Below are 26,106 nucleotides of genomic sequence, written 5' to 3' on the forward strand. Positions count from 1 at the left end.
GGGGAGGTGAGACACGACCCATGCCGCCCGCTTTTAGCAGAGGCAAAGCCCAGTCAGGTCCTGTAGTCGTCGGTCACCACAGCACACAGAACCTCTCTCTGTCCCATGGGGAGCAGGAAAGACACTGGCAAGTGTGGGGGGGGGGGGGCTTTTAACCTCTCCGTATTTCCTGTTCCCCATTAGGGCAAAGAGGTAACCTCCGCATGCCGTTGTGGAAGGTGACTAGAGAAAGTATAATAGAAACACGTCACCACTTCTGTATTATCACCCACTCCTGGCTTACAAATACTGAGGTAAAATACTCCTCGTCTGAACGTGGCCTTAGAGAACAGGGGCCGGACAGAAGCAAAGTGAAACACGAGTAGGGGTGTTAGGGCGCGGTGCCCACTATTCCAGCCATGCAGTAGATACCAAGTGCACAGCTTAGGCCATACTATTCTGATTGTACCACCACCTCCATCTTTGTTCCTGGACTCCTGTTCCTCGCTATGTGCATGGTTAATTGATTTAACTGTATTGATTTAGGCTACTTTCAGATTTGCGTCGGCACGGGACCGTCGGCCCGATGGACAGTGTGTTAAATGTAGCACAACGTGGGCAGTGGATGCAGTTTTACAACGCATCCGCTGCCCATTGCGATGAGCGGGGAGGAGGGGCGGAGTTTTGGCCGCGCATGCGCGGTCAAAAATGGCAGTCACGACACACAAAAAAAACTTTACATTGAACTTTTTTTGTGCGTCGCGTCCGCCAAAAACACGACGCATACGTCGCACGATGGATGCGACGTGTGGCCATATGTCGCAATGCGTCGCTAATGCAAGTCAATGGAGAAAAAACGCATCCTGCGGGCAACTTTGCAGGATGCGGTTTTTCTTTCAAAACGAAGCATTGCGATGTACGCCTAACAACGCAAGTGTAAAAGTAGCCTTACAGGCGCCATTTCTATATCCGGCACTTATTGTTTGTGTGGCGGTAATATATCTACTTTTAAGGCACTTGCCGTGATTCCTGTCCTATGACATTTCGTTTAATGTTTTACATCGCCTTCTTTGTATTTAATAGAAAAATTGCATTTTTCTTGGAACTCTATTTTATACTCGTGTATATGACCAGGTAACAGTAAATCCTGATTAAAGGAATTTTACACCAGGCCTCATGGATAAACACAACACTGAAGGGACATTTTTTCCGTGGTCCATAGCAACCAATAAGATCCGAGTTTACATTGTTTCAGCGCGGATTAGAAAATGAATCACGGCATGTGATTGGTCGCTATGAGTAACGCTTTGTTCTGCGGAACCTTGTGTGCAGGCTCACGAGCAGGACGGCGGGTAGAGAGTGACGGACTCGTCCTCGCAAACATGGAGGGCTCCGGTGTAGTGTCGCTCGCACGGCAGCAGAAGCCCATGGTATGCGTAGAGTATCCGGGGCTGGTGCAGGACGTGGGCAGGATGCTGCTGACCCTGGGAGGAGAGGAAGGAGTGTCCCGGGTGAGTGCTGCCACTCATTCCATCTTACAGGTGGTGTTGCACTATTACTGGTCCCCCATGCAGGATAATACTGTGTTCTATCATTCCATCTGATCTTTGGTTATATATTTACACTTCGCAGAATTCTTTGTGGGCAGTGAACAGTGCATGCTGTCACTTGTAGTTCTGATGTTTCTACGATGTTCTGACAGGTATACGCCGACCCCGCAAAGAGGCTTGAGCTCTACTTCAGACCTAAAGACCCATACTGCCACCCTCTTTGTGCCAACCGCTTCCCAACCACCACCATGATCCTGCGGGTGAGGAAGAAAACTCGTAAGAAAAAGTCATCCCACCCTGATATTGGAGAACCAGAGGGAACCATCAGCATGGAGATTCTGGGGGTCGTGGGCACCGTCTATAAGTTTCAAGGTTTGTGGATTTTTTTCATGGTAGTGTTATTACTGGTGTCTGATATCCCAGTCCATCATCTGATCCTGTATTATATTCCAGAGCTGCACTAACTATTCTGCTGGTGCAGTCCCTGTGTACATACATTACTGATCCTGAGTTACATCCTGTATTATACTCCAGAGCTGCACTCACTATTCTGCTGGTGCAGTCACTGTGTACATACATTACATTACTGATCCTGAGTTACATTCTGTATTATACCCCAGAGCTGCACTCACTATTCTGCTGGTGCAGTCACTGTGTACATACATTACATTACTGATCCTGAGTTACATCCTATATTATACTCCAGAGCTGCACTCACTATTCTGCTGTTGCTGTCACTGTGTACATACATTACATTACTGATCCTGTACTGATCCTGAGTTACATCCTGTATTATACCCCAGAGCTGCACTCATTATTCTGCTGGTGCAGTCACTGTGTACATACATTACATTACTTATCCTGCACTGATCCTGAGTTACATCCTGTATTATACTGTAGAGCTGCACTCACTATTCTGCTGGTGTAGTCACTGTGTACATACATTACATTACTTATCCTGCACTGATCCTGAGTTACATCTTGTATTATACTCCAGAGCTGCACTCACTATTCTGCTGGTGTAGTCACTGTGTACATACATTACATTTCTTATTCTGCACTGATCCTGAGTTACATCCTGTATTATACTCCAGAGCTGCACTCACTATTCTGCTTGGAGAGTAATTCCTCATTAGATCCCTAGAATTCCAGTTTGCAGTGCAGATTCTGATCATACAGGGAATGCTGGGATATTTGAGCTCTGCAGCCTGTAGAATTGTGAATGCATAATAGGCAAACAGGAAGACTGACTAAACTGTCTTTTTTCTGGCTTTCAGGAATGTCAGATTTCCAGTATTTGGCGTTCACTGGTGAGATGGGAGGGTCTCAGACTTCTCTCTATGACAGAGTTTTACTGAAGAAGCCGGAGAAAGAAGAATATTTCCATCAGGACATCCCCCTCCATATCCCTCCTCCTATATTCTCGCGCCTGGACAACCCGGTGGATTATTATTATCGTCCTAACATCAATCACAGGTTTGGATTGTAGTAGTTGACCCCAGCTTGATCCCAGCTGTATAAACCTGTAGTTGCCGGTGTCCTTAGCGTCATTTCAGTAGGTTGATGGAGCGAGAGGCTTCGTGACTGGATACCTTAAATGTGAATCTCGGACAGCTCAATGCTACAATCTGCTTATTATTCACTTTTTAACCCCTTTATGACACAGCCAATTTCTGTTATTTTTTTACGTTTTTGTTTTCCTCTTCTTCCCAGAGCCATAACTTTTTTTAATTTTTCTACCCACATAGACTTACATGGGCTTGTTTTTTCCTCGACGAGTTGTACTTTTCAATGACTCCATTCAGTTTACCACATTGGGTACTGGAAAAGAGGAAAAATTTCCAAGTGAGGGGAATTGTAAAAAAAACCCAAAACCCTGTGATTTTGACATTGTATTTTTTGGGAATTTGTTTTTACGGTGTACGTTTTATGGCAAAAATGACCTCGCAATGTGATTCTGCTCATCAGTACGATTATGTCGATACCAAACGTGCAGTTTTTTTAAAATTATTTTAGTCGTGAAAAAAATCATAAGTTTTTTTTTTTGGTTTGAGTTGCCATTTTCCGAGATGCATAACAGGTTCATTTTTCTGTCGATGGCTTAGGCTAAGTTCACACTTTGCGGATTCCACTGCGGATTTTTCCGCAGCAGAATTTCAAAATCCGCAGTGAAAACCCGTTGCGGTTTTTACTGCGGATTTATCGCGGTTCTTACTGCGGTTTCTTCTGCGGATTTTCATCTGCAGTTTCCTATTGGAGCAGGTGAAAATCCGCAGAAAAGAAGTGACATGCTGCTGAATGTAATCCGCTGCGTTTCCGCGCGTTTTTTTCCGCAGCATGTGCACAGCGTTTTTTGTTTCCCATAGGTTTACATTGTACTGTAAACTCATGGGAAACTGCTGCAGATCCGCAGCGGTCAAATCCGCTGCGGATCCGCAGCAAAATCCGCAAAGTGTGAACATAGCCTGATTGTTTTCAGGGGGATGCAACGTTTTTATTGATGCCATTTTGGGATAGATGTGATGTTTTAATCACTTGTTGTAGCATTTTCTCTATATCTCTTCATCGGGGGACAGTGGAAACTATGCTAAAAATAGTTATTTTGGGGTTCTTGAAATTTTTTGTCACTTAGTATTTACCGATAAGGGTTAATTATTTTTATATTTTGTTACATCGGACTTTTCTGAATGCAGCGATGCCACATATATGTATTTTTTTATTTTTTTGAGGAAAAACTAGGCTTAATGAGTGACGGGTTAACAAACACAGCTTATCAGATTGAAAATCCCACTAAAACATAAACATTTATTAAATCATAACACTAAAATAGTCAAAAACCAATTGAAGCATGAGACTATAGAGGTCAAAACAATAATATTTAGAGATAATGCAGAGCTTTATGCTTAACGAGAGAAATATGGAATTATTTGTTTCCTACCTCACCCTAAAAGTTCCCGCTAGGATGTCCCTTCCTAACTGCGGAGGTTGGCACGCTATCTTGGACACAAATTGGCGACCACGCTCACCAACGGCTAGCCCTAACAGTTTATATTAATTCCTAATCTATGACTAATTCTACATTAAAGTGGATATCCGGGACTTCAGAAAAAAGCCATGTAGTTGCTAACAAAGGTAACTACCCGCCTGTTGTACCCGGTCACTGACCGCTCCTGCCAGAGATGCAGCTATTCCCTGTCAACAGAGCTGCCGTTTCTCTTCCTGTTGACAGGACTACTGGTGTCATTCTGATTGACAGCCGTCTTCTTCCGATAAGGCAGCGGAAGCCGGCTGTCAGTCATCATGACCCCAGTAGTCTCGACCTGGCATCAGGAAGAGAAACTGCAGATCTGTTGACAGGGAGTAGCTGAATGTCTGGCAGGAGCGGTCAGTGACCTGTGTCGGGTACAACCTGCAGGTAGTTGCCTTTGTTAGCCACTACATGGCTTTTTTTTCTAAAGTTCTTGTTAGTCTCCTTGAGGGTCTTGAAGCTGTGATCGTCTAATCACTTGTTTTATATACCGTAAAGCCACAGCATCACTGTATATAGCAGAAATAACGGTCTCATTTGAAGCTCATAATAACATGTCTTCAATGGACCCCCGGCTGTCATAGCAATCCATCGGTGGTGACCTGTGATCCCATGCCGGCACATGGTGAATGCCGCTGTCAGAGTGGCATTTAACATGTTAACAATTGCAGGTGGCGCGAGTCCTGACTGTAACACACAGCCATAACCCTCCGAGTTTGGGGGGTCTACCTGTGGGCCCACTCCATTCACCTGCTTCTGACTTTTGCCATACATTTACTGTGCATGTCGTGAAGGGGTTAACGGGTTTTCCTATCTTTATAAAGTGATGGTGTATATCACTACGATTTGCCATTATTCTGACTGATGGCGGTTTGGCCTCTGAGTCTCCCACTGATCCTGAGAGGGATATTTTTTACTTTTTTTTTCCCCCTCCTCAGTGACGCTCCGTCACCTGCAGAACAAGGAATGCATCAGAGCCAGCTCCTGCAATACCTCCGCTGACCCCCAGGGCACTTGCTGTATATGGGACAGTTTTAGAAACCAAGTGCATTTCCCTTATGAGCGCTTGCGGCTGCACAGCACCATCTTTGTCTGGTACTGCACTTTTTTTTTCTCCTGTTTTTTCAGGGATGGTTATCAGCCTCCACATCTGTCCAGTGAGAATCTGATTGGGTTAAGCAGGGCCCGCAGGCCCCACAATGCCATATTTGTTAACTTTGAAGATGGAGAGGTGCCCACTGATCCTCACCCAGCAGCTGTCAAGAACTGGAAGAAGCTGTGTACCAATTCTGTGGACAAGAAAGTAGAGCAGGAGATGAGGAGGGTACGTTCTACAGTGGTAACATATCATCAGATGTGCACCATATGTACAGTAAATGGACAAAAGTATGTGCACCTTCCATCTCTTGGAACTTTTCTCATTTCCCACCCTACATCCATAGACGTTAATATGGAGCCAGCAGACCATTAGTAACTTTTATGCACATGTTTATAAAGCAGACGACATGAAAAAGGGATGGAGGTTGTTTACCGGGATTGAGGGGCCGTATGATGAACAATGGAAGTGAGGGGCTGGATGTTATATACAGGGGGTGAGGGGCTGGATGTTATACACTGGGAGCTAGGGGCCACATGTTCTACACTGGGAGCTAGGGGCTGGATGTTATATACGGGGGGCAATGGGTCGGATGTTATATACTGGGGGCAAGGAGCCGGATGTTATACACTGGGACCTAGGGGCTGGATGTTATATACAGGGGGCGAGGGGTCGGATGTTATACACTGGGAGCTAGGGGCCGCATGTTATACACTGGGAGCTAAGGGCCGGATGTTATATATGGGGGGCAAGGGTCCGGATGTTATATACAGGGGGCAAGGGTCCGGATGTTATATACAGGGGGCGAGGGGCCGGATGTTATACACTGGGAGCTAGGGGCCGCATGTTATACACTGGGACCTAGGGGCTGGATGTTATATACAGGGGGTGAGGGGCCGGATGTTATACATTAGGAGCTAGGGGCCGCATGTTATATACGGGAGACAAGGGGTCGGATGTTATATACCGGGGGCAAGGGGCCGAATGTTATACACTGGGTCCTAGGGGCTGGATGTTATATACAGGGGGTGAGGGGTCGGATGTTATACAATGGGAGCTAGGGGCCGCATGTTATACACTGAGTGCTAAGGGCCAGATGTTATATATGGGGGGCAAGGGGCCGGATGTTATATACAGGGGGCGAGGGGCCGGATGTTATACACTGGGAGCTAGGGGCTAGATGTTGTATACAGGGGGTGAGAGGCCGGATGTTATATACTGGGGGCTGGATGTTATACACCGGGGGCAAGGGGCCGAAAGTTACATACTGTGGGCGAGGAGCTGGATGTTATATACTGGGGGCAAGGAGCTGGATGTTATATACTGGGGGCCGGATGTTATATGTTGGGGCGAGGGGCCGGATGTTAAACACCGCTGCAATGGGGCTCAAGACGTAACCAGAATTCAATGATTAAGACATATGAGCCATTACTTTCCTCCATGTTGTGTATTTATCACACACCAGGGACATATTTGTTTATCACAGAGATTTACTATATTATTCTGTTCTTTTTTCAGCTCTTTAGTTGCCGACCCATTTGGTCCCGAAACGCAATTAAAGCCAACGTCAGCATCCACCCTGACAAGCTGAAGTTATTGCTGCCATATTTTGCCTATTACATGGTCAGTATTGGCAAGACATATGGGTTGTCTGATAAGGTTTATATGTTGTAAAGCTTAGAATGTTGGCTGCTGCTCTGGTTGTAACTGGAGCATAAGTTAATGAGGTAGTGCTACATAAGTATAATTTGTATAAAGCTAAGTTCTATTTGGCCTTTATAACCCAGGGTTTGGTTTTTCGTCTTGCCTGTTTTCTTTGATGCAAATACCATTTCTCATGTCCTTGTTTCTTCTGGGCTGCACTATTTGTTTGCTCCTTATTGTAGCTGACTGGGCCCTGGAGAAGTCTTTGGGTGCGGTTTGGCTATGACCCCAGGAAAAATCCAGAAGCTAAAATGTACCAGGTTCTTGATTTCCGGATCCGCTGTGGGATGAAGTCCGGTAAGCAGCGGGGCGTGGGGGACATTTTCGTATACTCTCCATTGAAAATTATTAATATTGGCAATAATTTACACTAGCTTTCTTCTAGTGGTTATGCATTGCCTGTCATTACTGCTGTATGCCGGGAAGAACTGTTGCCAGTGCAGCCATCTGACACCTCTTGTGTTCTCTTCTACCTGACGTCTGCGTAATAGTTGTCGGGCATCGGTCGGTTACTACGGCCTCTGGTCCATCCGCCATACAGCTGCCTCCCTATGACTAATGCAGAAATAAGCGGTGCTGCACAACCCCATTTACAACAGAATAACTTAGGTATTTCTTTTGCAGTAATATGGTGATATTCCTAACCACCTCTTCTGTCTGAAACAGGGTACACACCAAACGATATGCCGGTCAAAGCCAAACGGAGCACTTACAACTACAGCTTGCCCATCACTCTGAAGAAGCCAGGTGAGTTGTTTAACCCCTTTACCCCCAAGGGTGGTTTGCACGTTAATGACCGGGCCAATTTTTACAATTCTGACCACTGTCCCTTTATGAGGTTATAACTCTGGAACGCTTCAACGGATCTCAGTGAATCTGACATTGTTTTCTCGTGACATATTGTACTTCATGACAATGGTAAAAATTCTTTGATAGTACCTGCGTTTATTTGTGAAAAAAACGGAAATTTAGCGAAAATTATGAAAATTTCGCAATTTTCCAACTTTGAATTTTTATGCAATTAAATCACAGAGATATGTCACACAACATACTTAATAAGTAACATTTCCCACATGTCTACTTTACATCAGCACAATTTTGGAACCAACATTTTTTTTTTGTTAGGGAGTTATAAGGGTGAAAAGTTGACCAGCAATTTCTCATTTCTACAACACCATTTTTTTTTAGGGACCACATCTCATTTGAAGTCATTTTGAGGGGTCTATATGATAGAAAATACCCAAGTGTGACACCATTCTAAAAACTACACCCCTGAAGGTGCTCAAAACCACATTCAAGAAGTTTATTAACCCTTCTGGTGCTTCACAGGAATTTTTTGAATGTTTAAATAAAAATGAACATTTAACTTTTTTCACAAAAAATTTAATTCGGCTCCAATTTGTTTTATTTTACCAAGGGTAACAGGAGAAAATGGACCCCAAACATTGTTGTACAATTTGTCCGGAGTACGTCAATACCCAACATGTGGGGGTAAACCACTATTTGGGCGCATGGCACAGCTCGGAAGCAGAGCGCCATTTGACTTTTCAATGCAAAATTGACTGGAATTGAGATGGGACGCCATGTTTCATTTGGAGAGCCCCTGATGTGCCTAAACATTGAAACCCCCCATAAGTGACACCATTTTGGAAAGTAGACCCCCTAAGGAACTTATCTAGAGGTGTGGTGAGCTCTTTGACCCACCAAGTGCTTCACAGAAGTTTATAATGTAGAACCGTAAAAATAAAAAATCATATTTTTTCACAAAAATTATCTTTTCGCCCCCAATTTTTTATTTTTCCAAGGGTAAGAGAAGAAATTGGACCCCAAAAGTTGTTGTACAATTTGTCCTGAGTACGCTGATACCCCATATGTGGGGGTAAACCACTGTTTGGGCGGATGGGAGACCTCGGAAGGGAAGGAGCGCCGTTTGACTTTTCAATGCAAAATTGACAGGAATTGAGATGGGATGCCATGTTGCGTTTGGAGAGCCACTGATGTGCCTAAACATTGAAACCCCCCACAAGTGACACCATTTTGGAAAGTAGACCCCCTAAGGAACTTATCTAGATGTGTGGTGAGCGCTTTGACCCACCAAGGGCTTCACAGAAGTTTATAATGGAGAGCCGTAAAAATAAAACAAAAATTTTTTCCCACAAAAATTATTTTTTAGCCCCCAGTTTTGTATTTTCCCGAGGGTAACAGGAGAAATTGGACCCCAAAATTTGTTGTCCAATTTGTCCTGAGTGCGCTGATACCCCATATGTGGGGGGAAACCACTGTTTGGGCGCATGGGAGGGCTCGGAAGGGAAGGAGTGCCATTTGAATGCAGACTTAGATGGAATGGTCTGCAGGTGTCACATTGCGTTTGCAGAGCCCCTAATGTACCTAAACAGTAGAAACCCCCCACAAGTGACACCATTTTGGAAACTAGACCCCCTAAGGAACTCATCTAGATGTGTTGTGAGAGCTTTGAACCCCCAAGTGTTTCACTACAGTTTATAACGCAGAGCCGTAAAAATAAAAAATCTTTTTTTTCCCACAAAAATTATTTTTTAGCCCCCAGTTTTGTATTTTGCCAAGGTTAACAGGAGAAATTGGACCCCAACAGTTGTTGTCCTATTTGTCCTGAGTACGCTGATACCCCATATGTTGGGGTAAACCCCTGTTTGGGCACACGGGCGAGCTCGGAAGGGAAGAAGCACTATTTTACTTTTTCAACGCAGAATTGGCTGGAATTGAGATCGGACGCCATGTCGCTTTTGGAGAGCCCCTGATGTGCCTAAGCAGTGGAAACCCCCCAATTATAACTGAAACCCTAATCCAAACACTCCCCTAAGCCTAATTTCAACGGTAACCCTAACCACACCTCTAACCCTGACACACCCCTAACCCTAATCCCAACCCTATTCCCAACTGTAAATGTAATCTAAACCCTAACTGTAACTTTAGCCCCAACCCAAACTGTAGCCCTAACCCTAGCCCTAACCCTAGCCCTAACCCTAGCCCTAACGGGAAAATGGAAATAAATACATTTTTTAAATTTTTCCCTAACTAAGGGGGTGATGAAGGGGGGTTTGATTTACTTTTATAGTGGGTTTTTTAGCGGATTTTTATGATTGGCAGCCGTCACACACTGAAAGACGCTTTTTATTGCAAAAAATATTTTTTGCGTTACCACATTTTGAGAGCTATAATTTTTCCATATTTTGGTCCACAGAGTCATGTGAGGTCTTGTTTTTTGTGGGACAAGTTGACGTTTTTATTGGTAACATTTTCGGGCACGTGACATTTTTTGATCGCTTTTTATTCCGATTTTTGTGAGGCAGAATGACCAAAAACCAGCTATTCATGAATTTCTTTTGGGGGAGGTGTTTATACCGTTCCGCGTTTGGTAAAATTGATAAAGCAGTTTTATTCTTCGGGTCAGTACAATTACAGCGACACCTCATATCATTTTTTTATGTTTTGGCGCTTTTATACGATAAAAACTATTTTTTAGAAAAAATAATTATTTTGGCATCGCTTTATTCTCAGGACTATAACTTTTTAATTTTTTTGCTGATGATGCTGTATGGCGGCTCGTTTTTTGCGGGACAAGATGACGCTTTCAGCGGTACCATGGTTATTTATATCTGTCTTTTTGATCGCGTGTTATTTCACTTTTTGTTCGGCGGTATGATAATAAAGCGTCGTTTTTTGCCTCGTTTTTTTTTTTTTTTCTTACGGTGTTTACTGAAGGGGTTAACTAGTGGGCCAGTTTTATAGGTCGGGCCGTTACGGATGCGGCGATACTAAATATATGCACTTTTATTGTTTTTTTTTAAATTTATTTAGATAAAGAAATGTATTTATGGGAATAATATATAATTTTTTTTCATTATTTAGGAATATTTTTTTTTATTTTTTTTTTTACACATTTGGAAAAATTTTTTTTTACTTTTTTACTTTGTCCCGGGGGGGACATCACAGATCGATGATCTGACAGTTTGCATAGCACTCTGTCAGATCACCGATCTGATAGCAGTGCAGGCTGCTTCACAGTGCCTGCTCTGAGCAGGCTCTGTGAAGCCACCTCCCTCCCTGCAGGACCCGGATCCGCGGCCATCTTGGACCTGGAGCAGGCAGGGAGGGAGGCAGGGAGGGAGGTAACCATAGTGCCGGATGTCAGCTGCGATAGGCAGCTGACACCCAGCCGCGATCGGCCGCGCTCCCCCCGTGAGCGCCGCCGATCGCGCTGGACGTACTATCCCGTCCATGGTCATAGGGGCCCACCCCACCTCGACGGGATAGTACGTCCGATGTCAGAAAGGGGTTAAGGTGCTGCAATCATGGCAGTTCTTGAAATTGGGAAACTGCCAGCAATGCAAATGACATCTTAAAGCCTTATCCCAGAGCTCCCCAATCTGTGGCTCTCAAATGGTTACAAAACTACAACTCCCATTAGGAGGCTTTGCACTAATCCCAAATCACTAATCCCTCTTTTCCATTAGTGGTACCCCATAGGCTATAACAGAGAGTGCCGTGCTGCCTCCCATTTTCTTCCAATTTTGGCAATTATGGGAAACCCATTGTTTTCTAAGCCCTGTTACATTTTGGTCAAAATGTAGCTGAGGGGCGCACCACTGTGCATTATCTCATGGCTTCCAGTAACCTGGGTCTGCGAGTCATAAGATGTCATACTGTAGGTAATGATAGGGATCATCCTCTCCTGCTGGATTTCTGTGCCATCACGTTCATCATTTTTTGCAATTGGGGAGAAAACCATCTTCTGTTGTGCTGCCCTGCAGCCATTGTGACCTCAAATCCTTTAGTGGGACGTAACAGTAGATGGGATGTGGAGCTGCAGCCCTGGTGCCAGATTTACACAGTCCTATAGGGTGAGGGCAGCCTACTCTCCTCTGCTGCAGAACTCATGGAGCACAGATACTTTGTGTGAACACATACATACAGTAGTGTCACTCTTTGCTTTGTTTTGCTTAATCTTCATGAACTGAGTATTCACTCCTTTTGTCCCCCCCGTCAGTGCCACAAGCAGTCAGTATGCAGGACCTGACCCACGGATTGGGATCACTGGGCTCTAAAGAGACTAAAAAGCTTCCACCTAATAAATACCGGCTGAAGGTGAGCGCTGTACATCCAGGGTAACATACCGCTACTGTAGATGTAAGGGTTCCCATATGTGACTTACCAAGTACTTAAAGAGTAATCTCCATTCTAAATCAGGAGGTGAGAGGTGCTCCTCACATGGCATCAGTTAGCCACTGAGGAGACAGGTGCACGAGACCTGACTTGGAAGTGAGAGGCATCGGATAATCCCTTTAAGGGACTTCTGTTAGCTAAACTTGTGGGGCAAGTTTGTGCATGGAAACTTGTTTTGTGAAGAGCAATGGCTGACCTTAATGAGGTATTCTCCTATTAAGTGGTGGCGTGTCGCAAGGAGTCAATCCTCTGGGATATCCGCCAATCTTGAGAATCAGTGTCAACAGAGCTGTGGTGTGGATCGACTCACATCAGTGTTGCAGCCCCTTAATTCCTTAGACTGGGATGAACACCCCATCAATCATTAGCAATATTCCATTATTTACATTGAGGGGAGTATCCTTGTATGGTTTAGTGCCAGATTCCTGTAATATATAGTCTATCTGTCTGAAGCCGTACATTCATCATTATCAGAATGAAATATCTAATTTTTCACCTTCTCTCTTATCCCAGGAGTCGGTTTACATTTTCCGGGAAGGGAATTTACCTCCGTACCGCCAGATGTTTTATCAGTTGTGTGATCTGAATGTGGACAGGTGTGTGGTACCAATGAATGTATTTAGAGATATTGTCCAAGATTAGAAAAAAAATGGCAGCTTTCTTTGCTCGTGTCCTGTATTGTAGCTCAGCTCTGTTTGGGGGAATGGAGCTGAGGTTCAGTATCACAAGCAACCTGCTTAGCCTGCTTGTACAAGCACATTATCACAGGAGGGCCTGTCATACAATGTGACGAATGTTCTGCTGTAGTCTGCAGGAAATCATTAGTCGTAATCATGGTGCCGAGAGTGAATGTACAGAACGGGATGGCTGGTGTCTGCCGAAGACCAGCGACCAACTCCGGGACTCAATGTCCCTCATGATCAAGCAAATCATCCGCTCCAAGAGACCAGGTGAGATGGAAATTCATCTGCTTAGAAGGCTATAAGAAATGTATGTATACACTGACTGCACCAGCAGAATAGTGAGTGCAGCTCTGGGGTATAATACAGGATGTAACTCAGAATCAGTACAGGATCAGTAATGTAATGTATGTACACAGTGACTGCACCAGCAGAATAGTAAGTGCAGTTCATTATACACATTATAATGGCCACAAAAGTGTTCCATACAGTATAATGGCCCCCACATATAATGACACCCCCACATAGTGCTCCATACAGTATAATGGCCCCACATAGTGCTCCGTGCAGTATAGTGCTCCATACAGTATAATAGATTCCACATAGTGCTCCATACAGTATAATGGGCCCAATATAGTGCTCTATATAGTATAATGGCGCCATTTAGCTGTCCATACAGTATAATGGCCCCACATAGTGCTCCATACAATATAATATGCTTCACATAGTGCTCCATACAGTATAATGGCCCCACATAGTGCTCCATACAGTATAATGTGCCCCACATAGTGCTCCATACAGTATAATGTGCCCCACATAGTGCTCCATACAATATGTGTTCCACATATTGCTCCATACAGTATAATGGGCCTCACATACTGCTTCATACAGTATAGTGGACCCACATAGTGCTCCATACAGTATAATGGGCACTATATAGTGCTCTATATAGTATAATGGTGCCATTTAGCGCTCCATACAGTATAATGGCCTCACATAGTGCTCCATACAGTATAATGTGCCTCTCATAATGCTCCATATAGTTTTCTCCTACGCGTCATTGGGGGACACAGGACCATGGATGTTATGCTGCTGCCACTAGGAGGACACTAACTAATACAGAAAGAATAGCTCCTGCCCTGCAGTATACACCCTCCTGCTGGCTCCAAGTGAACCAGTTCTTGCTTAATGTCTGTAGGAGGCATTTTGGTCTGTTTCAGACCCCACCGTTTTTATTTTAATTTTTAACTTTTTATTCTATTTTTTCCTTAACGGAGTGAATGGGGGCGATGGTTCCTTTCTATGTTCCGATCTCCCCTGAATCATCAAAAGGCAAGTACGTGGAGCGTTCCTCCCGTATCCTTTCCTGCAATGTTGGATGCCAGCCCTGAGCTCACCTTGCGGGCGACGGTTCCTTCGCGTTCCGATCTCCCCCCCTCCATAGCAGGCGACCACATGGAGTAGCCCTCCATCTACCTCTCCTGGAGCCAGGTGCATAGCCGGACATGAATATGTATGGCGTTCGTGTAGCCCCCCTCTGCATCACCACTGATATAGCGGATGACGCAAGGCGGCAGAAGTCCTCCACCCCCTCCTTGACTATGGCGACGGTGGATTGGGCACCGGCCCACCACATCTACCGTGAATACACTGCGGGGGCCAAGGCGCTGGGGGGTCCTGGTCCCCAGGGTATGGGAGGTCCGCACCTTAAAGCCCGGGTCCGTGGGTGGTCTACAGAGTGGCAATTCACTCAGGGAGTGTGGCTTAAGAATGGCGCTAATAGTGGTCGCGGCGCTGCAGGCCGCAACCGCAGGTTTAAAATTTAGCCCCTGGCTTTTCCCCTTCATACAGGCCAGAGTTTTGGCCACGCCCACTGGAATTTACCGCCGCCCACTCTTTCTGGCGCTTCTCGTTCCCTGAGAGACACTCTTACTTCCTGATCTCAGCGGCCATCTTGGTACACCCACAGGGCTGATGCTGCAGCGCTGCTCCAGCCTTTTCAATCACAGCCTTCAGGACTAGCAATTCCTGTGCATAACTCCCGTGGCATCACACTGCGGACCTCCCCTGGGGACTCAAGACACAGGACCATGGGTAAGCTCCAGAAACATAGCTTAACCCTTCCCCTGTTAGTAAGCGCTCTCCTCTAGGCTATGCTACGTCTCAATCAAAGCCTCAAAAAGTCTGGGAAAACCCACACTATGTTTTTTTGCGGCAAGTCCCGCTCCTAAGTTGTCACTACCCCGGGGTCACAATACTGCATTATACACAGCTTGTTTATCGGTGATGGCTCAGGAACCACCTGTTACTGATACCGAACCCAGTGAGCCTTGTCCCCCTGAGTGGGCTACCTCCCTTACCCGGTCTATGGCATCCCTGGCAAAAGCGTTAGAATCGTTCCGAAACCCCTCCTCTAACCAGGGCACTATTTCGGAGGACGCTTCTGATGATCAGAACCCCTTGTACTCTAGCGGTCGTACCTTGCCAAGGGGCTCTGGCCCTTCCAGAAAAAGAACTCATGCCATATCCCCAGACCATCACCGGGCTTCGGGTTCTGAGAGCTCCATTTCTCGCTCCCCTTCCATTGGGGCTAGTAGAGAACTTACTTCAGAGGACGATTCTGATACATCCCTAGATCAGGAATTTCATCACGATCAGGAGACTTTCGACTCTCATTGAGTCAGTTAATAAGGCTTTGAAGCTTGAGGAGGAACCTTTATCTAAAACGGATCATGCCGTGTCCTTTAAGAGGACCAAGCGAGCTCACAGAGTGTTCGCCACTCTCCCGAATTTAAGGAAATCGTTGATTCTCGCAAGATCCGTCCAGATAAACGATTCACAGGGCAGAAACCCATGGAGTCAAAATATTCCTTTGCCCAGAATCCAAGAAAAGATTGGTCGCAGTCTCCCCCGATCGCGCCTGGCTACTAAATCTGTTTTATCCTTCTCGGAGGGAGGGCGCCTATATTAAAAGACCAAACGATCGTCAGATCGACACTATAGCGTGTTCAGCCTTTGAAGCCTCAGTAGCTGCACTCTTCCAATCTTTTGCCGCTACGTGGGTGGCTAAGTCTATGACCCACTGGGCTGAAGTCTTGTCTTCAGCAGTGCTGGATTCCAATCTCTCCCCTGGGATAGCGGACCTCGCTACTCAAATAGCCAGAGTTGGAGATTTCGTAGTAACCGCGTCCCTGGATGCCGCTCACTGCGCTTCTCAAGCAGCAGCAAACGCCATCACCATCCGGAGGTCCTTGTGGCTCAGGGACTGGCGTGTGGATTCTGCTTCCAAAAAGTCATTGACTTCTCTACCATATAAGAGCGGTCGCCTTTTTTGGCGAAAAGCTCGACCAAATGATTTCCGACGCCACTGGAGGGAAGAGTAGATTTCTTCCACAACCACAGGCTCAGTCCCGATTTTCTCGTTTCAACTCAAACTGGTCCTCTACTTCCACATCTCCCGGTTCTGGCCGGGCACAACGTGCAGACAGTGGTTTCCAGGCCTCTTGTACACCTTTCCCTTGATGGAGTGGCAGACCTAGGCAGTCGGGATCCAGAGGCTCCAGAACGGGCAGATCTTCCACACAATGACTCCCTGTGGTATCCGGGGGACACCCTCAAAGTAGGCGGCCGCCTGCTTTCTTTCAGTGCCGCGTGCTCTCGGTCGTTCACGACGAGTGGATCCGCGACTTAGTGTTCTCTGGATACAAGATAGACTTCTTATCTCATCCTCCCAGGGCAAAAGCTTCAGAATTCTTCCAAGCTATATGCTCTCTGAGTAAAGACAGAATTATTATTCCGGTCCCTCAAAGCGAACGGTTTCAAGGTTTTTATTCAAACCTCTTCATGGTTCCATAGAAGGATGCTACAGTACGGCCCATACTGGACCTAAAACTGCTGAACACGTTCGTCAGGGTGCGACGGTTTCGGATAGAATCGCTTCGTTCTGTCATTGCCTCCATGGGAAAAGGCGAGTTCCTGGCGTCTATAGGCGTACTTCCACATTCCTATTTTACCTTCCCACTAAAGGTTTATTCGCTTCGAAGTTCAGGAACAACAGCTCCGCCCTTCGGCCTCGCCATCGCCCCCAGGGTACTCACAAAGGTCATGGCTGCTGCAGTGGCCATACTCCACTCCCGAGGAGTGGTGATGCTACCGCATCTTGACGATATCCTCATCAAAGGCCCCTCTTTCCGCACCTGCAAGGAGGCCGTGAACATCACAATAGATTCTCTTTCTCGCCTGGCTTGGAAGATAAACTTCAAAAATCTTCCCCAGTACCAGCTCAGCGAATTTCCTCTCTAGGAATGATACTGGACTCGTCCCAGGGGTTGGTGCTTCTTCCCCTGGAAAAGATCTCAGCCTTACAGCGAGAAGCTCGGAAGCTCTCCCAATCGCATACTCATTCTCTGCGTTTCAGTATGAGAGTCCTTGGCAGGATGGTAGCAGCCTTGGAGGCGGTTCATTTGCCCAAATACACTTCCGTCCCTTACAGTTTGGGACAGGAACCCGTTCTCCCTCGACCGTCGGTTCTTCTTTCCCCAGCGTGTCAGTTTCTCAGATGGTGGACATTAAAGTCCTCCCTGAATCAAGGGAAGTCTTTTCTTCCAGTACATTGGCTAGTTGTGACAACAGATGCCAGTCTTCTAGGCTGGGGAGTGGTGTTCTTACATCACACTGCTCAGGGCCGCCGGTCACTTCACGAATCCCGCCTTCTGACCAACATCTTAGAAATTCGGGCAATCAGGTTAGCTCTTCTCCAATTCTCTCCCTTCCTGGCGGGTCGTCGCATCAGGATGCAGTCAGACAATGCCACTGCAGTGGCATACATCAACCGACAAGGGGGAACCTTCAGCATGGAAGCCATGAACAAGGTAGGCTACATTCTCCGTTGGGCCGAGGAAAACCGCTCAATGATTTCTGCGGTTCACATCCCGGGAGTGGACAATTGGGAGGCAGATTTCCTCAGTCGTCAAGGCCTCGACTCCGGGGAGTGGTCTCTCCATCCGGGGATTTTCCACCAGATCTGCTGTCGTTGGGGCTCCCCTGACTTGGATCTGATGGCCTCACGGCTAAATTCCAAAGGTTCCCGACTTCATAGCTCGGTCCCACGATCCAGCAGCAATCGGGGCAGATGCACTCGTTCTCCCGTGGCGTCATTTTTGGCTTCCGTACATATTTTTCCCGCTCCCCTTACTGCCGAGAGTCATCAGGAAGATCAGAGCGGAGGGAGTATCGGTAATCCTAATTGGGCCAGACTGGTGCACCGGGCGTGGTACGCAGAACTAGTTCAACTAGTCGCTGATGTTCCCTGGCAATTACTGAATCGTCCAGACCTTCCTTTAAGAGGGCCCCATTTACCACAGAACTCTGAGGCCCTGTGTTTGACGGCATGGCCGTTGAGTCCTCGGTTCCAACCCAGGCAGGTTTCTCTCCGGAAGTTATCTCTACCATTATCAGCGCTAGAAAACCTATGTCTATGCGCATTTATCATCGCACTTGGAAAACCTTCTTTTCCTGTTGCAACGACCGGGGACGTTCTCCTCTTGAATTTTCCATTCCTTCCTTCCTCAAATTTTTACAAACGGGTTTGGACTTGGGTCTCGCCCTTGTTCTCTCATGGGGCAGTTTTCAGCCCTGTCCGTTCTGTTCCAACGCAGGATTGCTAACAGATTACAAGTGAAGACGTTCATTCAGGGAGTCTCCCTTAGGGTGCCGCCCTATAAGATGCCGTTGGAACCATGGGACCTTAATCTGGTCCTTGGAGTCTTGCAGGAGGCCCCTTTTGAACCTCTGCAGGAGGTTTCCCTGTCTTTTCTTTCAAGGAAGGTTGCCTTCCTGGTTGCGGCGTCCCATGGTCTTGCTCACATCCATTAGATGAGTCTCAGAGCTGGCGGCTCTGTCTTGTCAAGTTTCCGTTCCTGAATTTTCATCCGGATAGGGTGGTTTTGAGAACATCCCCGTCCTTTTTGCCAAAGGTTATCTCATCCTTTCATCTTAATCAGGAGATTGTCTTACCGTCTCTGTCCGGCACCAGTACATCGCATCGAGAAGGCCCTCCACACACTAGATTTAGTGAGAGCTCTTAGGCTAGGGTCACATTGCGTTAGCAGCAGCCCGTTCAGCACATACGCTAACGGGCTGCTGCTAGCGCAAGTGCCTGCGCTACATCACGCTAGCACAGATGGAGCTTTTGCTAGCTCCATCTGCGCTATCAGTGACGGACCCGGAAACGCTGCAGCCAGTATCTCGGTTCCGTCACTCAATGACGGCGCATCACTAGCGCACGCCCATTCTGAGCGTGCGCTAGGCGATGCGTCCGACATTGCATTCAATGGCGGCGTTAACGGAGTACGTTACACCGCGTTATGCTGCGGTGTAACATACTCCGTTTAACGTTGCCCCTGAACGCAATGTGACCCTAGCCTTAGGCGATATGTCTCGCGGACGGCGTCCTTCCGCACGTCGGATGCCCTGTTTGTGCTCCAGGAAGAGCCAAGGAAGGGGTTTCCCGCTTCCAAGGCGACAATAGCAAAATGGATTCGTTCAGCTATTCAGGAGTCCTACCGAGTCAGAGGTCATTCTGTCCCAGCAGGGATTAAGGCTCCGGCACCAAGCTTCGGGAGCACAAGTTTGCAGAGCTGCGACCTGGTCCAGTCTGCATTCTCAGGCCTCGGCAGATGTGACCGTTGGCAGACAAATTTTGCAGGCGGCTGTGCCGCACCTGTAACCTGTGGGTACAAGGAGCAATTACAGTTGATTGTTCCCCACCCAGGGACTGCTTTAGGACGTCCCATGGTCCTGTGTCCCCCAATGAAGCGTAGGAGAAATAGGGATTTTTGTGTACTCACCGTAAAATCCTTTTCTCCGAGCCAATCATTGGGGGACACAGCACCCACCCTGTTAGCCTAACGGCTTTGGTTTTCTGTGTTGCCTTGGTTTTGACATAGTTCATCCTGGTTAAATGTTAAGCTTCTACCGCTTTGTTACCGAACTGGTTCACTTGGAGCCAGCAGGAGGGTGTATACTGCAGGGGAGGAGCTTTTCTTTCTGTATTACTTAGTGTCCTCCTAGTGGCAGTAGCATAACACCCATGGCCCTGTGTCCCCCAATGATTGGCTCGGAGAAAAGGATTTTACGGTGAGTACACAAAAATCCCTATTTCCATACAGTATAAAGTCCTGCATTGCATACAGTCCTGCATTGCCTTCCATACAGTATAATGGCCCTACATAGTGCTGTACACAGTATAATGGCCACAAAAGTGTTCCATACAGTATAATGACCCCACATAGTACTCCATGCAGTATAATGAACTCTACATAGTGCTCCATACAGTATAATGTTCCACACATAATGCTCCATACAGTATAATGGTTCCACTTGGTGCTCCATACAGTATAACGTGCTCCAGATAGTGCTCCATACAGTATAATGTGCCCCACATAGTTCTTCATACAGTATAATGGCCTCACATAGGGCTCCATACAGTATAATGTGCCTCACATAGTGCTCCATACAGTATAATGGCTCCATATAGTTTTCGATACAGTATAAAGTCGTGCATTGCCTTCCTTACAGTATAAAGATCCTACATAGTGCTGTACACAGTATAGTAGCCACAAAAGTGTTCCATACAGTATAATGGCCCCCCACATATAATGACCCCCCACTTAGTACTCCATACAGTATAATGGCCCCACACAGTGCTCCATGCAGTATAATGGCCAGATAGTGCTCCATACAGTACAATGGACTCTACATAGTGCTCCACACAGTATAATGTGCCCCACATAGTGCTCCAAGTTGTATTTTAAAGGATTTTTTTTTTTTATTGATCAACAACTATGTTCTCAATCAACCCAAAAGACTCATAAATATCAAAGCTTAACCCCTTCATGACCGGGGGATTTTTCGTTTTTCCGTGTTCGTTTTTCGCTCCCCTCCTTCCCAGAGCCATAACTTTTTTATTTTTCCGTCAATTTGGCCATGTGAGGGCTTATTTTTTGCGGGACGAGTTGTACTTTTGAACGACATCATTGGTTTTAGCATGTCGTGTACTAGAAAACGGGAAAAAAATTCCAAGTGCGGTGAAATTGCAAAAAAAGTGCAATCCCACATTGGTTTTTTGTTTGGCTTTTTTGCTAGGTTCAATAAATGCTAAAAATGACCTGCCACTATGATTCTCCAGGTCATTACGAGTTCATAGACACCAAACATGACTAGGTTATTTTTTATCTAAGTAATGAAAAAAAATTCCAAACTTTGCTAAAAAAAAAAAAAAAAAAAAAAAAAAATTGCGCCATTTTCCGATACTCGTAGCGTCTCCATTTTTCATCATCTGGGGTCGGTTGAGGGCTTATTTTTTGCGTGCCGAGATGACTTTTTAATGATAACATTTCGGTGCAGATACGTTCTTTTGATCGCCCGTTATTGCATTTTAATGCAATGTCGCGGCGACCAAAAAAACGTAATTCTGGCGTTTCGAGTTTTTTTCCCGCTACGCTGTTTAGCGATCAGGTTAATACTTTTTTTTATTCGATAGATCGGGCGATTCTGAGCGCGGCGATACCAAATATGCGTAGATTTGATATTTTTTTTATTGATTTATTTTGATTGGGGCGAAAGGGGGGTGATTTAAACTTTTATGTTTTTTTTATTTTTTTCACATTTTTTTAAACTTTTTTTTTTAACTTTTGCCATACTTCAATAGCCTCCATGAGAGGCTAGAAGCAGGCACAACCCGATCGGCTCTGCTACATAGCAGCGATCTGCTGATCGCTGCTATGTAGCAGAATTGCACGTGTGCTGTGAGCGCCGACCACAGGGTGGCGCTCACAGCGACGGGCAATCAGTAACCATAGAGGTCTCTAGGACCTCTATGGTTACAATATACAAGCATCGCCGATCCCCGATCATGTGACGGGGGTCGGCGATGACGTCATTTCCGGCCGCCCGGCCGGAAGCGGTGGTTAAATGCCGCTGTCTGCGTTTGACAGCGGCATTTAACTAGTTAATAGGTGCGGGCAGATCGCGATTCTGCCCGCGCCTATTACGGGCACATGTCAGCTGTTCAAAACAGCTGACATGTCCCGGCTTTGGTGCGGGCTCACCGCGGAGCCCTGCATCAAAGCAGGGGAGCCGGCATCGGACGGTATAGTATGTCCGATGCCGGTAAGGGGTTAATATTTTTGGGACGTTGGAGTGTTTTTTTTTTTTTAGATTTGGCTATCTTAGGTGGATATCTGTTTGTGCCGGTAACTATTACTGTGCAGAATTATTAGGCAACTTAATAAAAACCAAATATGTTCCCATCTCACTTGTTTATTTTTACCAGGTAAACCAATATAATTGCACTATATTTATAAATAAACATTTCTGACATGCAAAAACAAAACCCCAAAAATTAGTGACCAATATAGCCACCTTTCTTTATGATGACACAACAGCCTTCCATCCATAGATTCTGTCAGTTGCTTGATCTGATTACGATGAACATTGCGTGCAGCAGCCACCACAGCCTCCAGACAGTTCCCAGAGGTGGACTGTTTTCCCTCCCTGTAGATCTCACATTTTATGAGGGACCACAGGTTCTCTATGGGCTTCAGATCAGGAGAACAAGGGGGCCATGTCATTATTTTTTCTTCTTTGAGACCTTTACTGGCCAGCCACGCTGTGGAGTAGTTGGAGGCATGTGATGGAGCATTGTCCTGCATGAAAATCATGTTTTCCTTGAACGATACCGACTTCTTCCTGTTGTACCACTGCTTGAAGAAGTTGTCTTCCAGAAACTGGCAGTAGGTCTGGGAGTTGAGCTTCATTCTATTCTCAACCCAAAAAGGTCCCACAAGTTCATCTTTGATACCAGCCCATACCAGTACCCCTCCTCCACCTTGCTGGCGTCTGAGTCGGAGTGGAGCTCTCTGCCCTTTACTGATCCAGCCTCTGGCCCATCAAGAGTCACTCTCATTTCATCAGTCCATAAAACCTTTGAAAAGTCAGTCTTGACGTCTTATCTTATGTTTCTTGTTCAAAGGTGGTCGTGTTTCAGCCTTCCTTACCTTGGCCATGTCCCCTAGTATCGCACACCTTGTGCTTTTTGTTACTCCAGTAACGTTGCAGCTCTGAAATATGGCAAAACTGGTGGCAAATGGCATCTTAGCAGCTTCACGCTTGATTTTCCTCAATTCATGGGCAGTTATTTTGTGCCTTTTTTGCACAACACGCTTCTTGCGACCCTGTTGGCTATTTGCCATGAAAAGCTTGATTGTTCGGTGATCACTCTTCAAACGTTTGGCAATTTCAAGACTGCTGCCTCCCTCTGCAAGACATCTCACAATTTTGGACTTTTCAGAGCCAGTCAAATCTCTCTTCTGACCCATTTTGTCAAAGGAAAGGAAGTTGCCTAATAATTAAGCACACCTTATATAGGGTTTTGATGTCATTAGACAACACCCCTCCTCATTACAGAGATGCACGTCACCTGATTTACTTGATTGGTAGTTGGCTCTCAAGCCTGAACAGCTTGGAGTAGGACAACATGTATAAAAAGTATCATGTGATCAAATTACAACTTACGGTACCTAATAATTCTGCACACAGTGTATACAGTATAATGTTCCCCACATAATGCTCCATTCAGTATAAGGGTCCCACTTGGTGCTCCATACAGTATAAAATGCGCCAGATAGTGCTTCATACAGTATAATGTGCCGCACATAGTGCTCCATACGGTATAATGGCCCCACATAGTGCTCCATACAGTATAATGTACTCCACATAGTGATCCAAACAGTATAATGTGCCCTACATAGTCCTCCATACATTATAGTGTTCCCCACATAATGTTCCATACAGAATAATGGTCAAACTTGGTGCTCCATACAGTGTAACATGCTCCATACAGTATAATGTGCCTCATGTATTGCTCCATACAGTATAATGGGCATCACATAATGCGCCATACAGTATAATGGCCCATATATTGCTCCATTCAGTATAATGAGCACCATATAATGCTTCATACAGAATAATGAGCCCCATGTAATACTCCATCAAGTATAATGGGCCCCATATATTGCTCCATATAGTATAATGGGCACCACCTAGTGCTCCGTACAGTATAATGTACCCCACATAGTGCTCCATACAGTATAACGTGCCCCACATAGTGCTCCATACAGTATAACGTGCCCCACATAGTGCTCCATACAGTATAATAGCTTCACACAGTGCACCATACAGTATAATAGGCACCACATAATGCGCCATACAGTATAACAGCCCCATATATTGCTACATTCAGTATAATGAGCATCATATAATGCTCCGTACAGAATGAGCCCCATATAATACTCCAGTTTAATGGGTCCCATATATTGATTGCTCCATACAGTATAATGGCCCCATATATTGCTCCATACAGTATAATGAGTACCATGTAATACTCCATACAGAATACTGTACCCCATATAATACTCCAGTATAATGGGTCCCATATAGTGCTCCATAGAGTATAATGAGCACCATATAATGCTCCATACAGAATAATGTACCTCATATAATACTCCACCCAGTATAATGGGCCCCATATATTGCTTCATACAGTATAATGGGCACCACCTAGTGGTGCATACCATACAACAGACCGCACATTAAAATAAAAAACACTCACCTTTGCCCATTCCCCCACTGCTCCGGTCTCTTCATGGTATCTTCAGATCCTCTGCACATCTCGGTATAGGACGTGTTGTAATGATGTTATCACGCCCGCTACACTGTGACTTCAGATGCAGAGGGGGAATGATGGGAGTGGGAGTGTCGGCTGACGCTCCCTTCTCAATAATTGCCTTCAACTGGGGGAGAACGGCTGCACAACCCATGTCAGTGGGTAATGAAGCTGTGATATTGCTATCAGTGGTGATATACTTTACCCCGCTCCATTCTGCATTGTGAGTGTGCCCCCCATAGCCTCTGGTGGTCAGTGCACGTTTCTTGCTGACTTCCCCGACCATGCTCCTTATATTCTTCTCCTTAGCGCTGTTCACCAGCCCTTCCGCCCCTAGTGACACCAAGGAGACTCTCATGTATGAGTCTGGAGAAGAGGAGGAAGACGAAGAGGAGGAATTTCATCCTTCAGAAGGAAGCGAGAATGAGATGGAAACAGAACTCCTGGACTACGTGTGAGCCGCCTTGTAGCTCTGCGCCCCTGCAGCGGTATGGATGATCAGGTAGGGGCAAGCGGCAGAGCTTTCCAGGTATGAACGGACTCCCTGCGGTGTGGACCGACGCCGGCTGCAGGAAGGGACTGAAGGCTATATAGCGAGATGATGCACTAATGATGTGCAGCCATCAGATACGTAATGTTTGCTGCAATGAGCTATGTGGTACCATGAACTGCCCATGTTCTGTTCATTTGTAGCCATCATTTCTATTGTAGCGAGTTGTTTTGGAGAATCAAAGTTCTTTGCATCTTTTATCATCTTACATCATTGTGCTGACCACTCCAAACTCCTATGTAAATATGTTATGTGTTTTATACCACAGAGCTGCTTTTCAGCCTTCAGAGCTGAAATCTCCCATGATTCCTTCCTTATTCTGATGATTCATATTCCGGAAACTACCCTAATTTTACATTACTGGAGCAGCTTTGTTTATGTAATGAATACTGGGAGATTTCAGCTATGACTTCTGCAGAATCAGGACTGCAGCTCCGGAGTCCTAATGCAGCCTATATCGGATTAGACCTTGGTGACCTTAAGATTCCTTTATTATTTCCAGGGATTTATTTTGTTTTTGTTTTTTGTTACCTGTTTTTTTTTTTTTGTACTTTGTTTGTTGCAGGTTAACTAAATAAATCGTGTTCGGCAA

The 26,106-nt window shown here is 45.8% G+C and overlaps 1 protein-coding gene across 1 annotated transcript; it reads left to right on the forward strand.

The window, feature by feature from the left end:
• Window positions 1-1,323: 1,323 nt before the first annotated feature.
• GTF3C5 (general transcription factor IIIC subunit 5) lies at window positions 1,324-26,106 on the forward strand. Its single transcript, XM_069747592.1, has 11 exons — window positions 1,324-1,490; window positions 1,682-1,901; window positions 2,807-3,005; window positions 5,686-5,881; window positions 7,172-7,276; window positions 7,540-7,654; window positions 8,024-8,104; window positions 12,384-12,481; window positions 13,073-13,155; window positions 13,367-13,509; window positions 25,274-26,106. The coding sequence occupies exons 1-11, from the start codon at window positions 1,362-1,364 to the stop codon at window positions 25,420-25,422; spliced, it is 1,518 nt and encodes a 505-aa protein (XP_069603693.1). The 5' UTR covers window positions 1,324-1,361; the 3' UTR covers window positions 25,423-26,106.

The sequence above is a fragment of the Ranitomeya imitator genome, chromosome 2 (genome assembly GCF_032444005.1).
Source record: "Ranitomeya imitator isolate aRanImi1 chromosome 2, aRanImi1.pri, whole genome shotgun sequence".
Taxonomy (NCBI): Eukaryota; Metazoa; Chordata; class Amphibia; order Anura; family Dendrobatidae; genus Ranitomeya; species Ranitomeya imitator.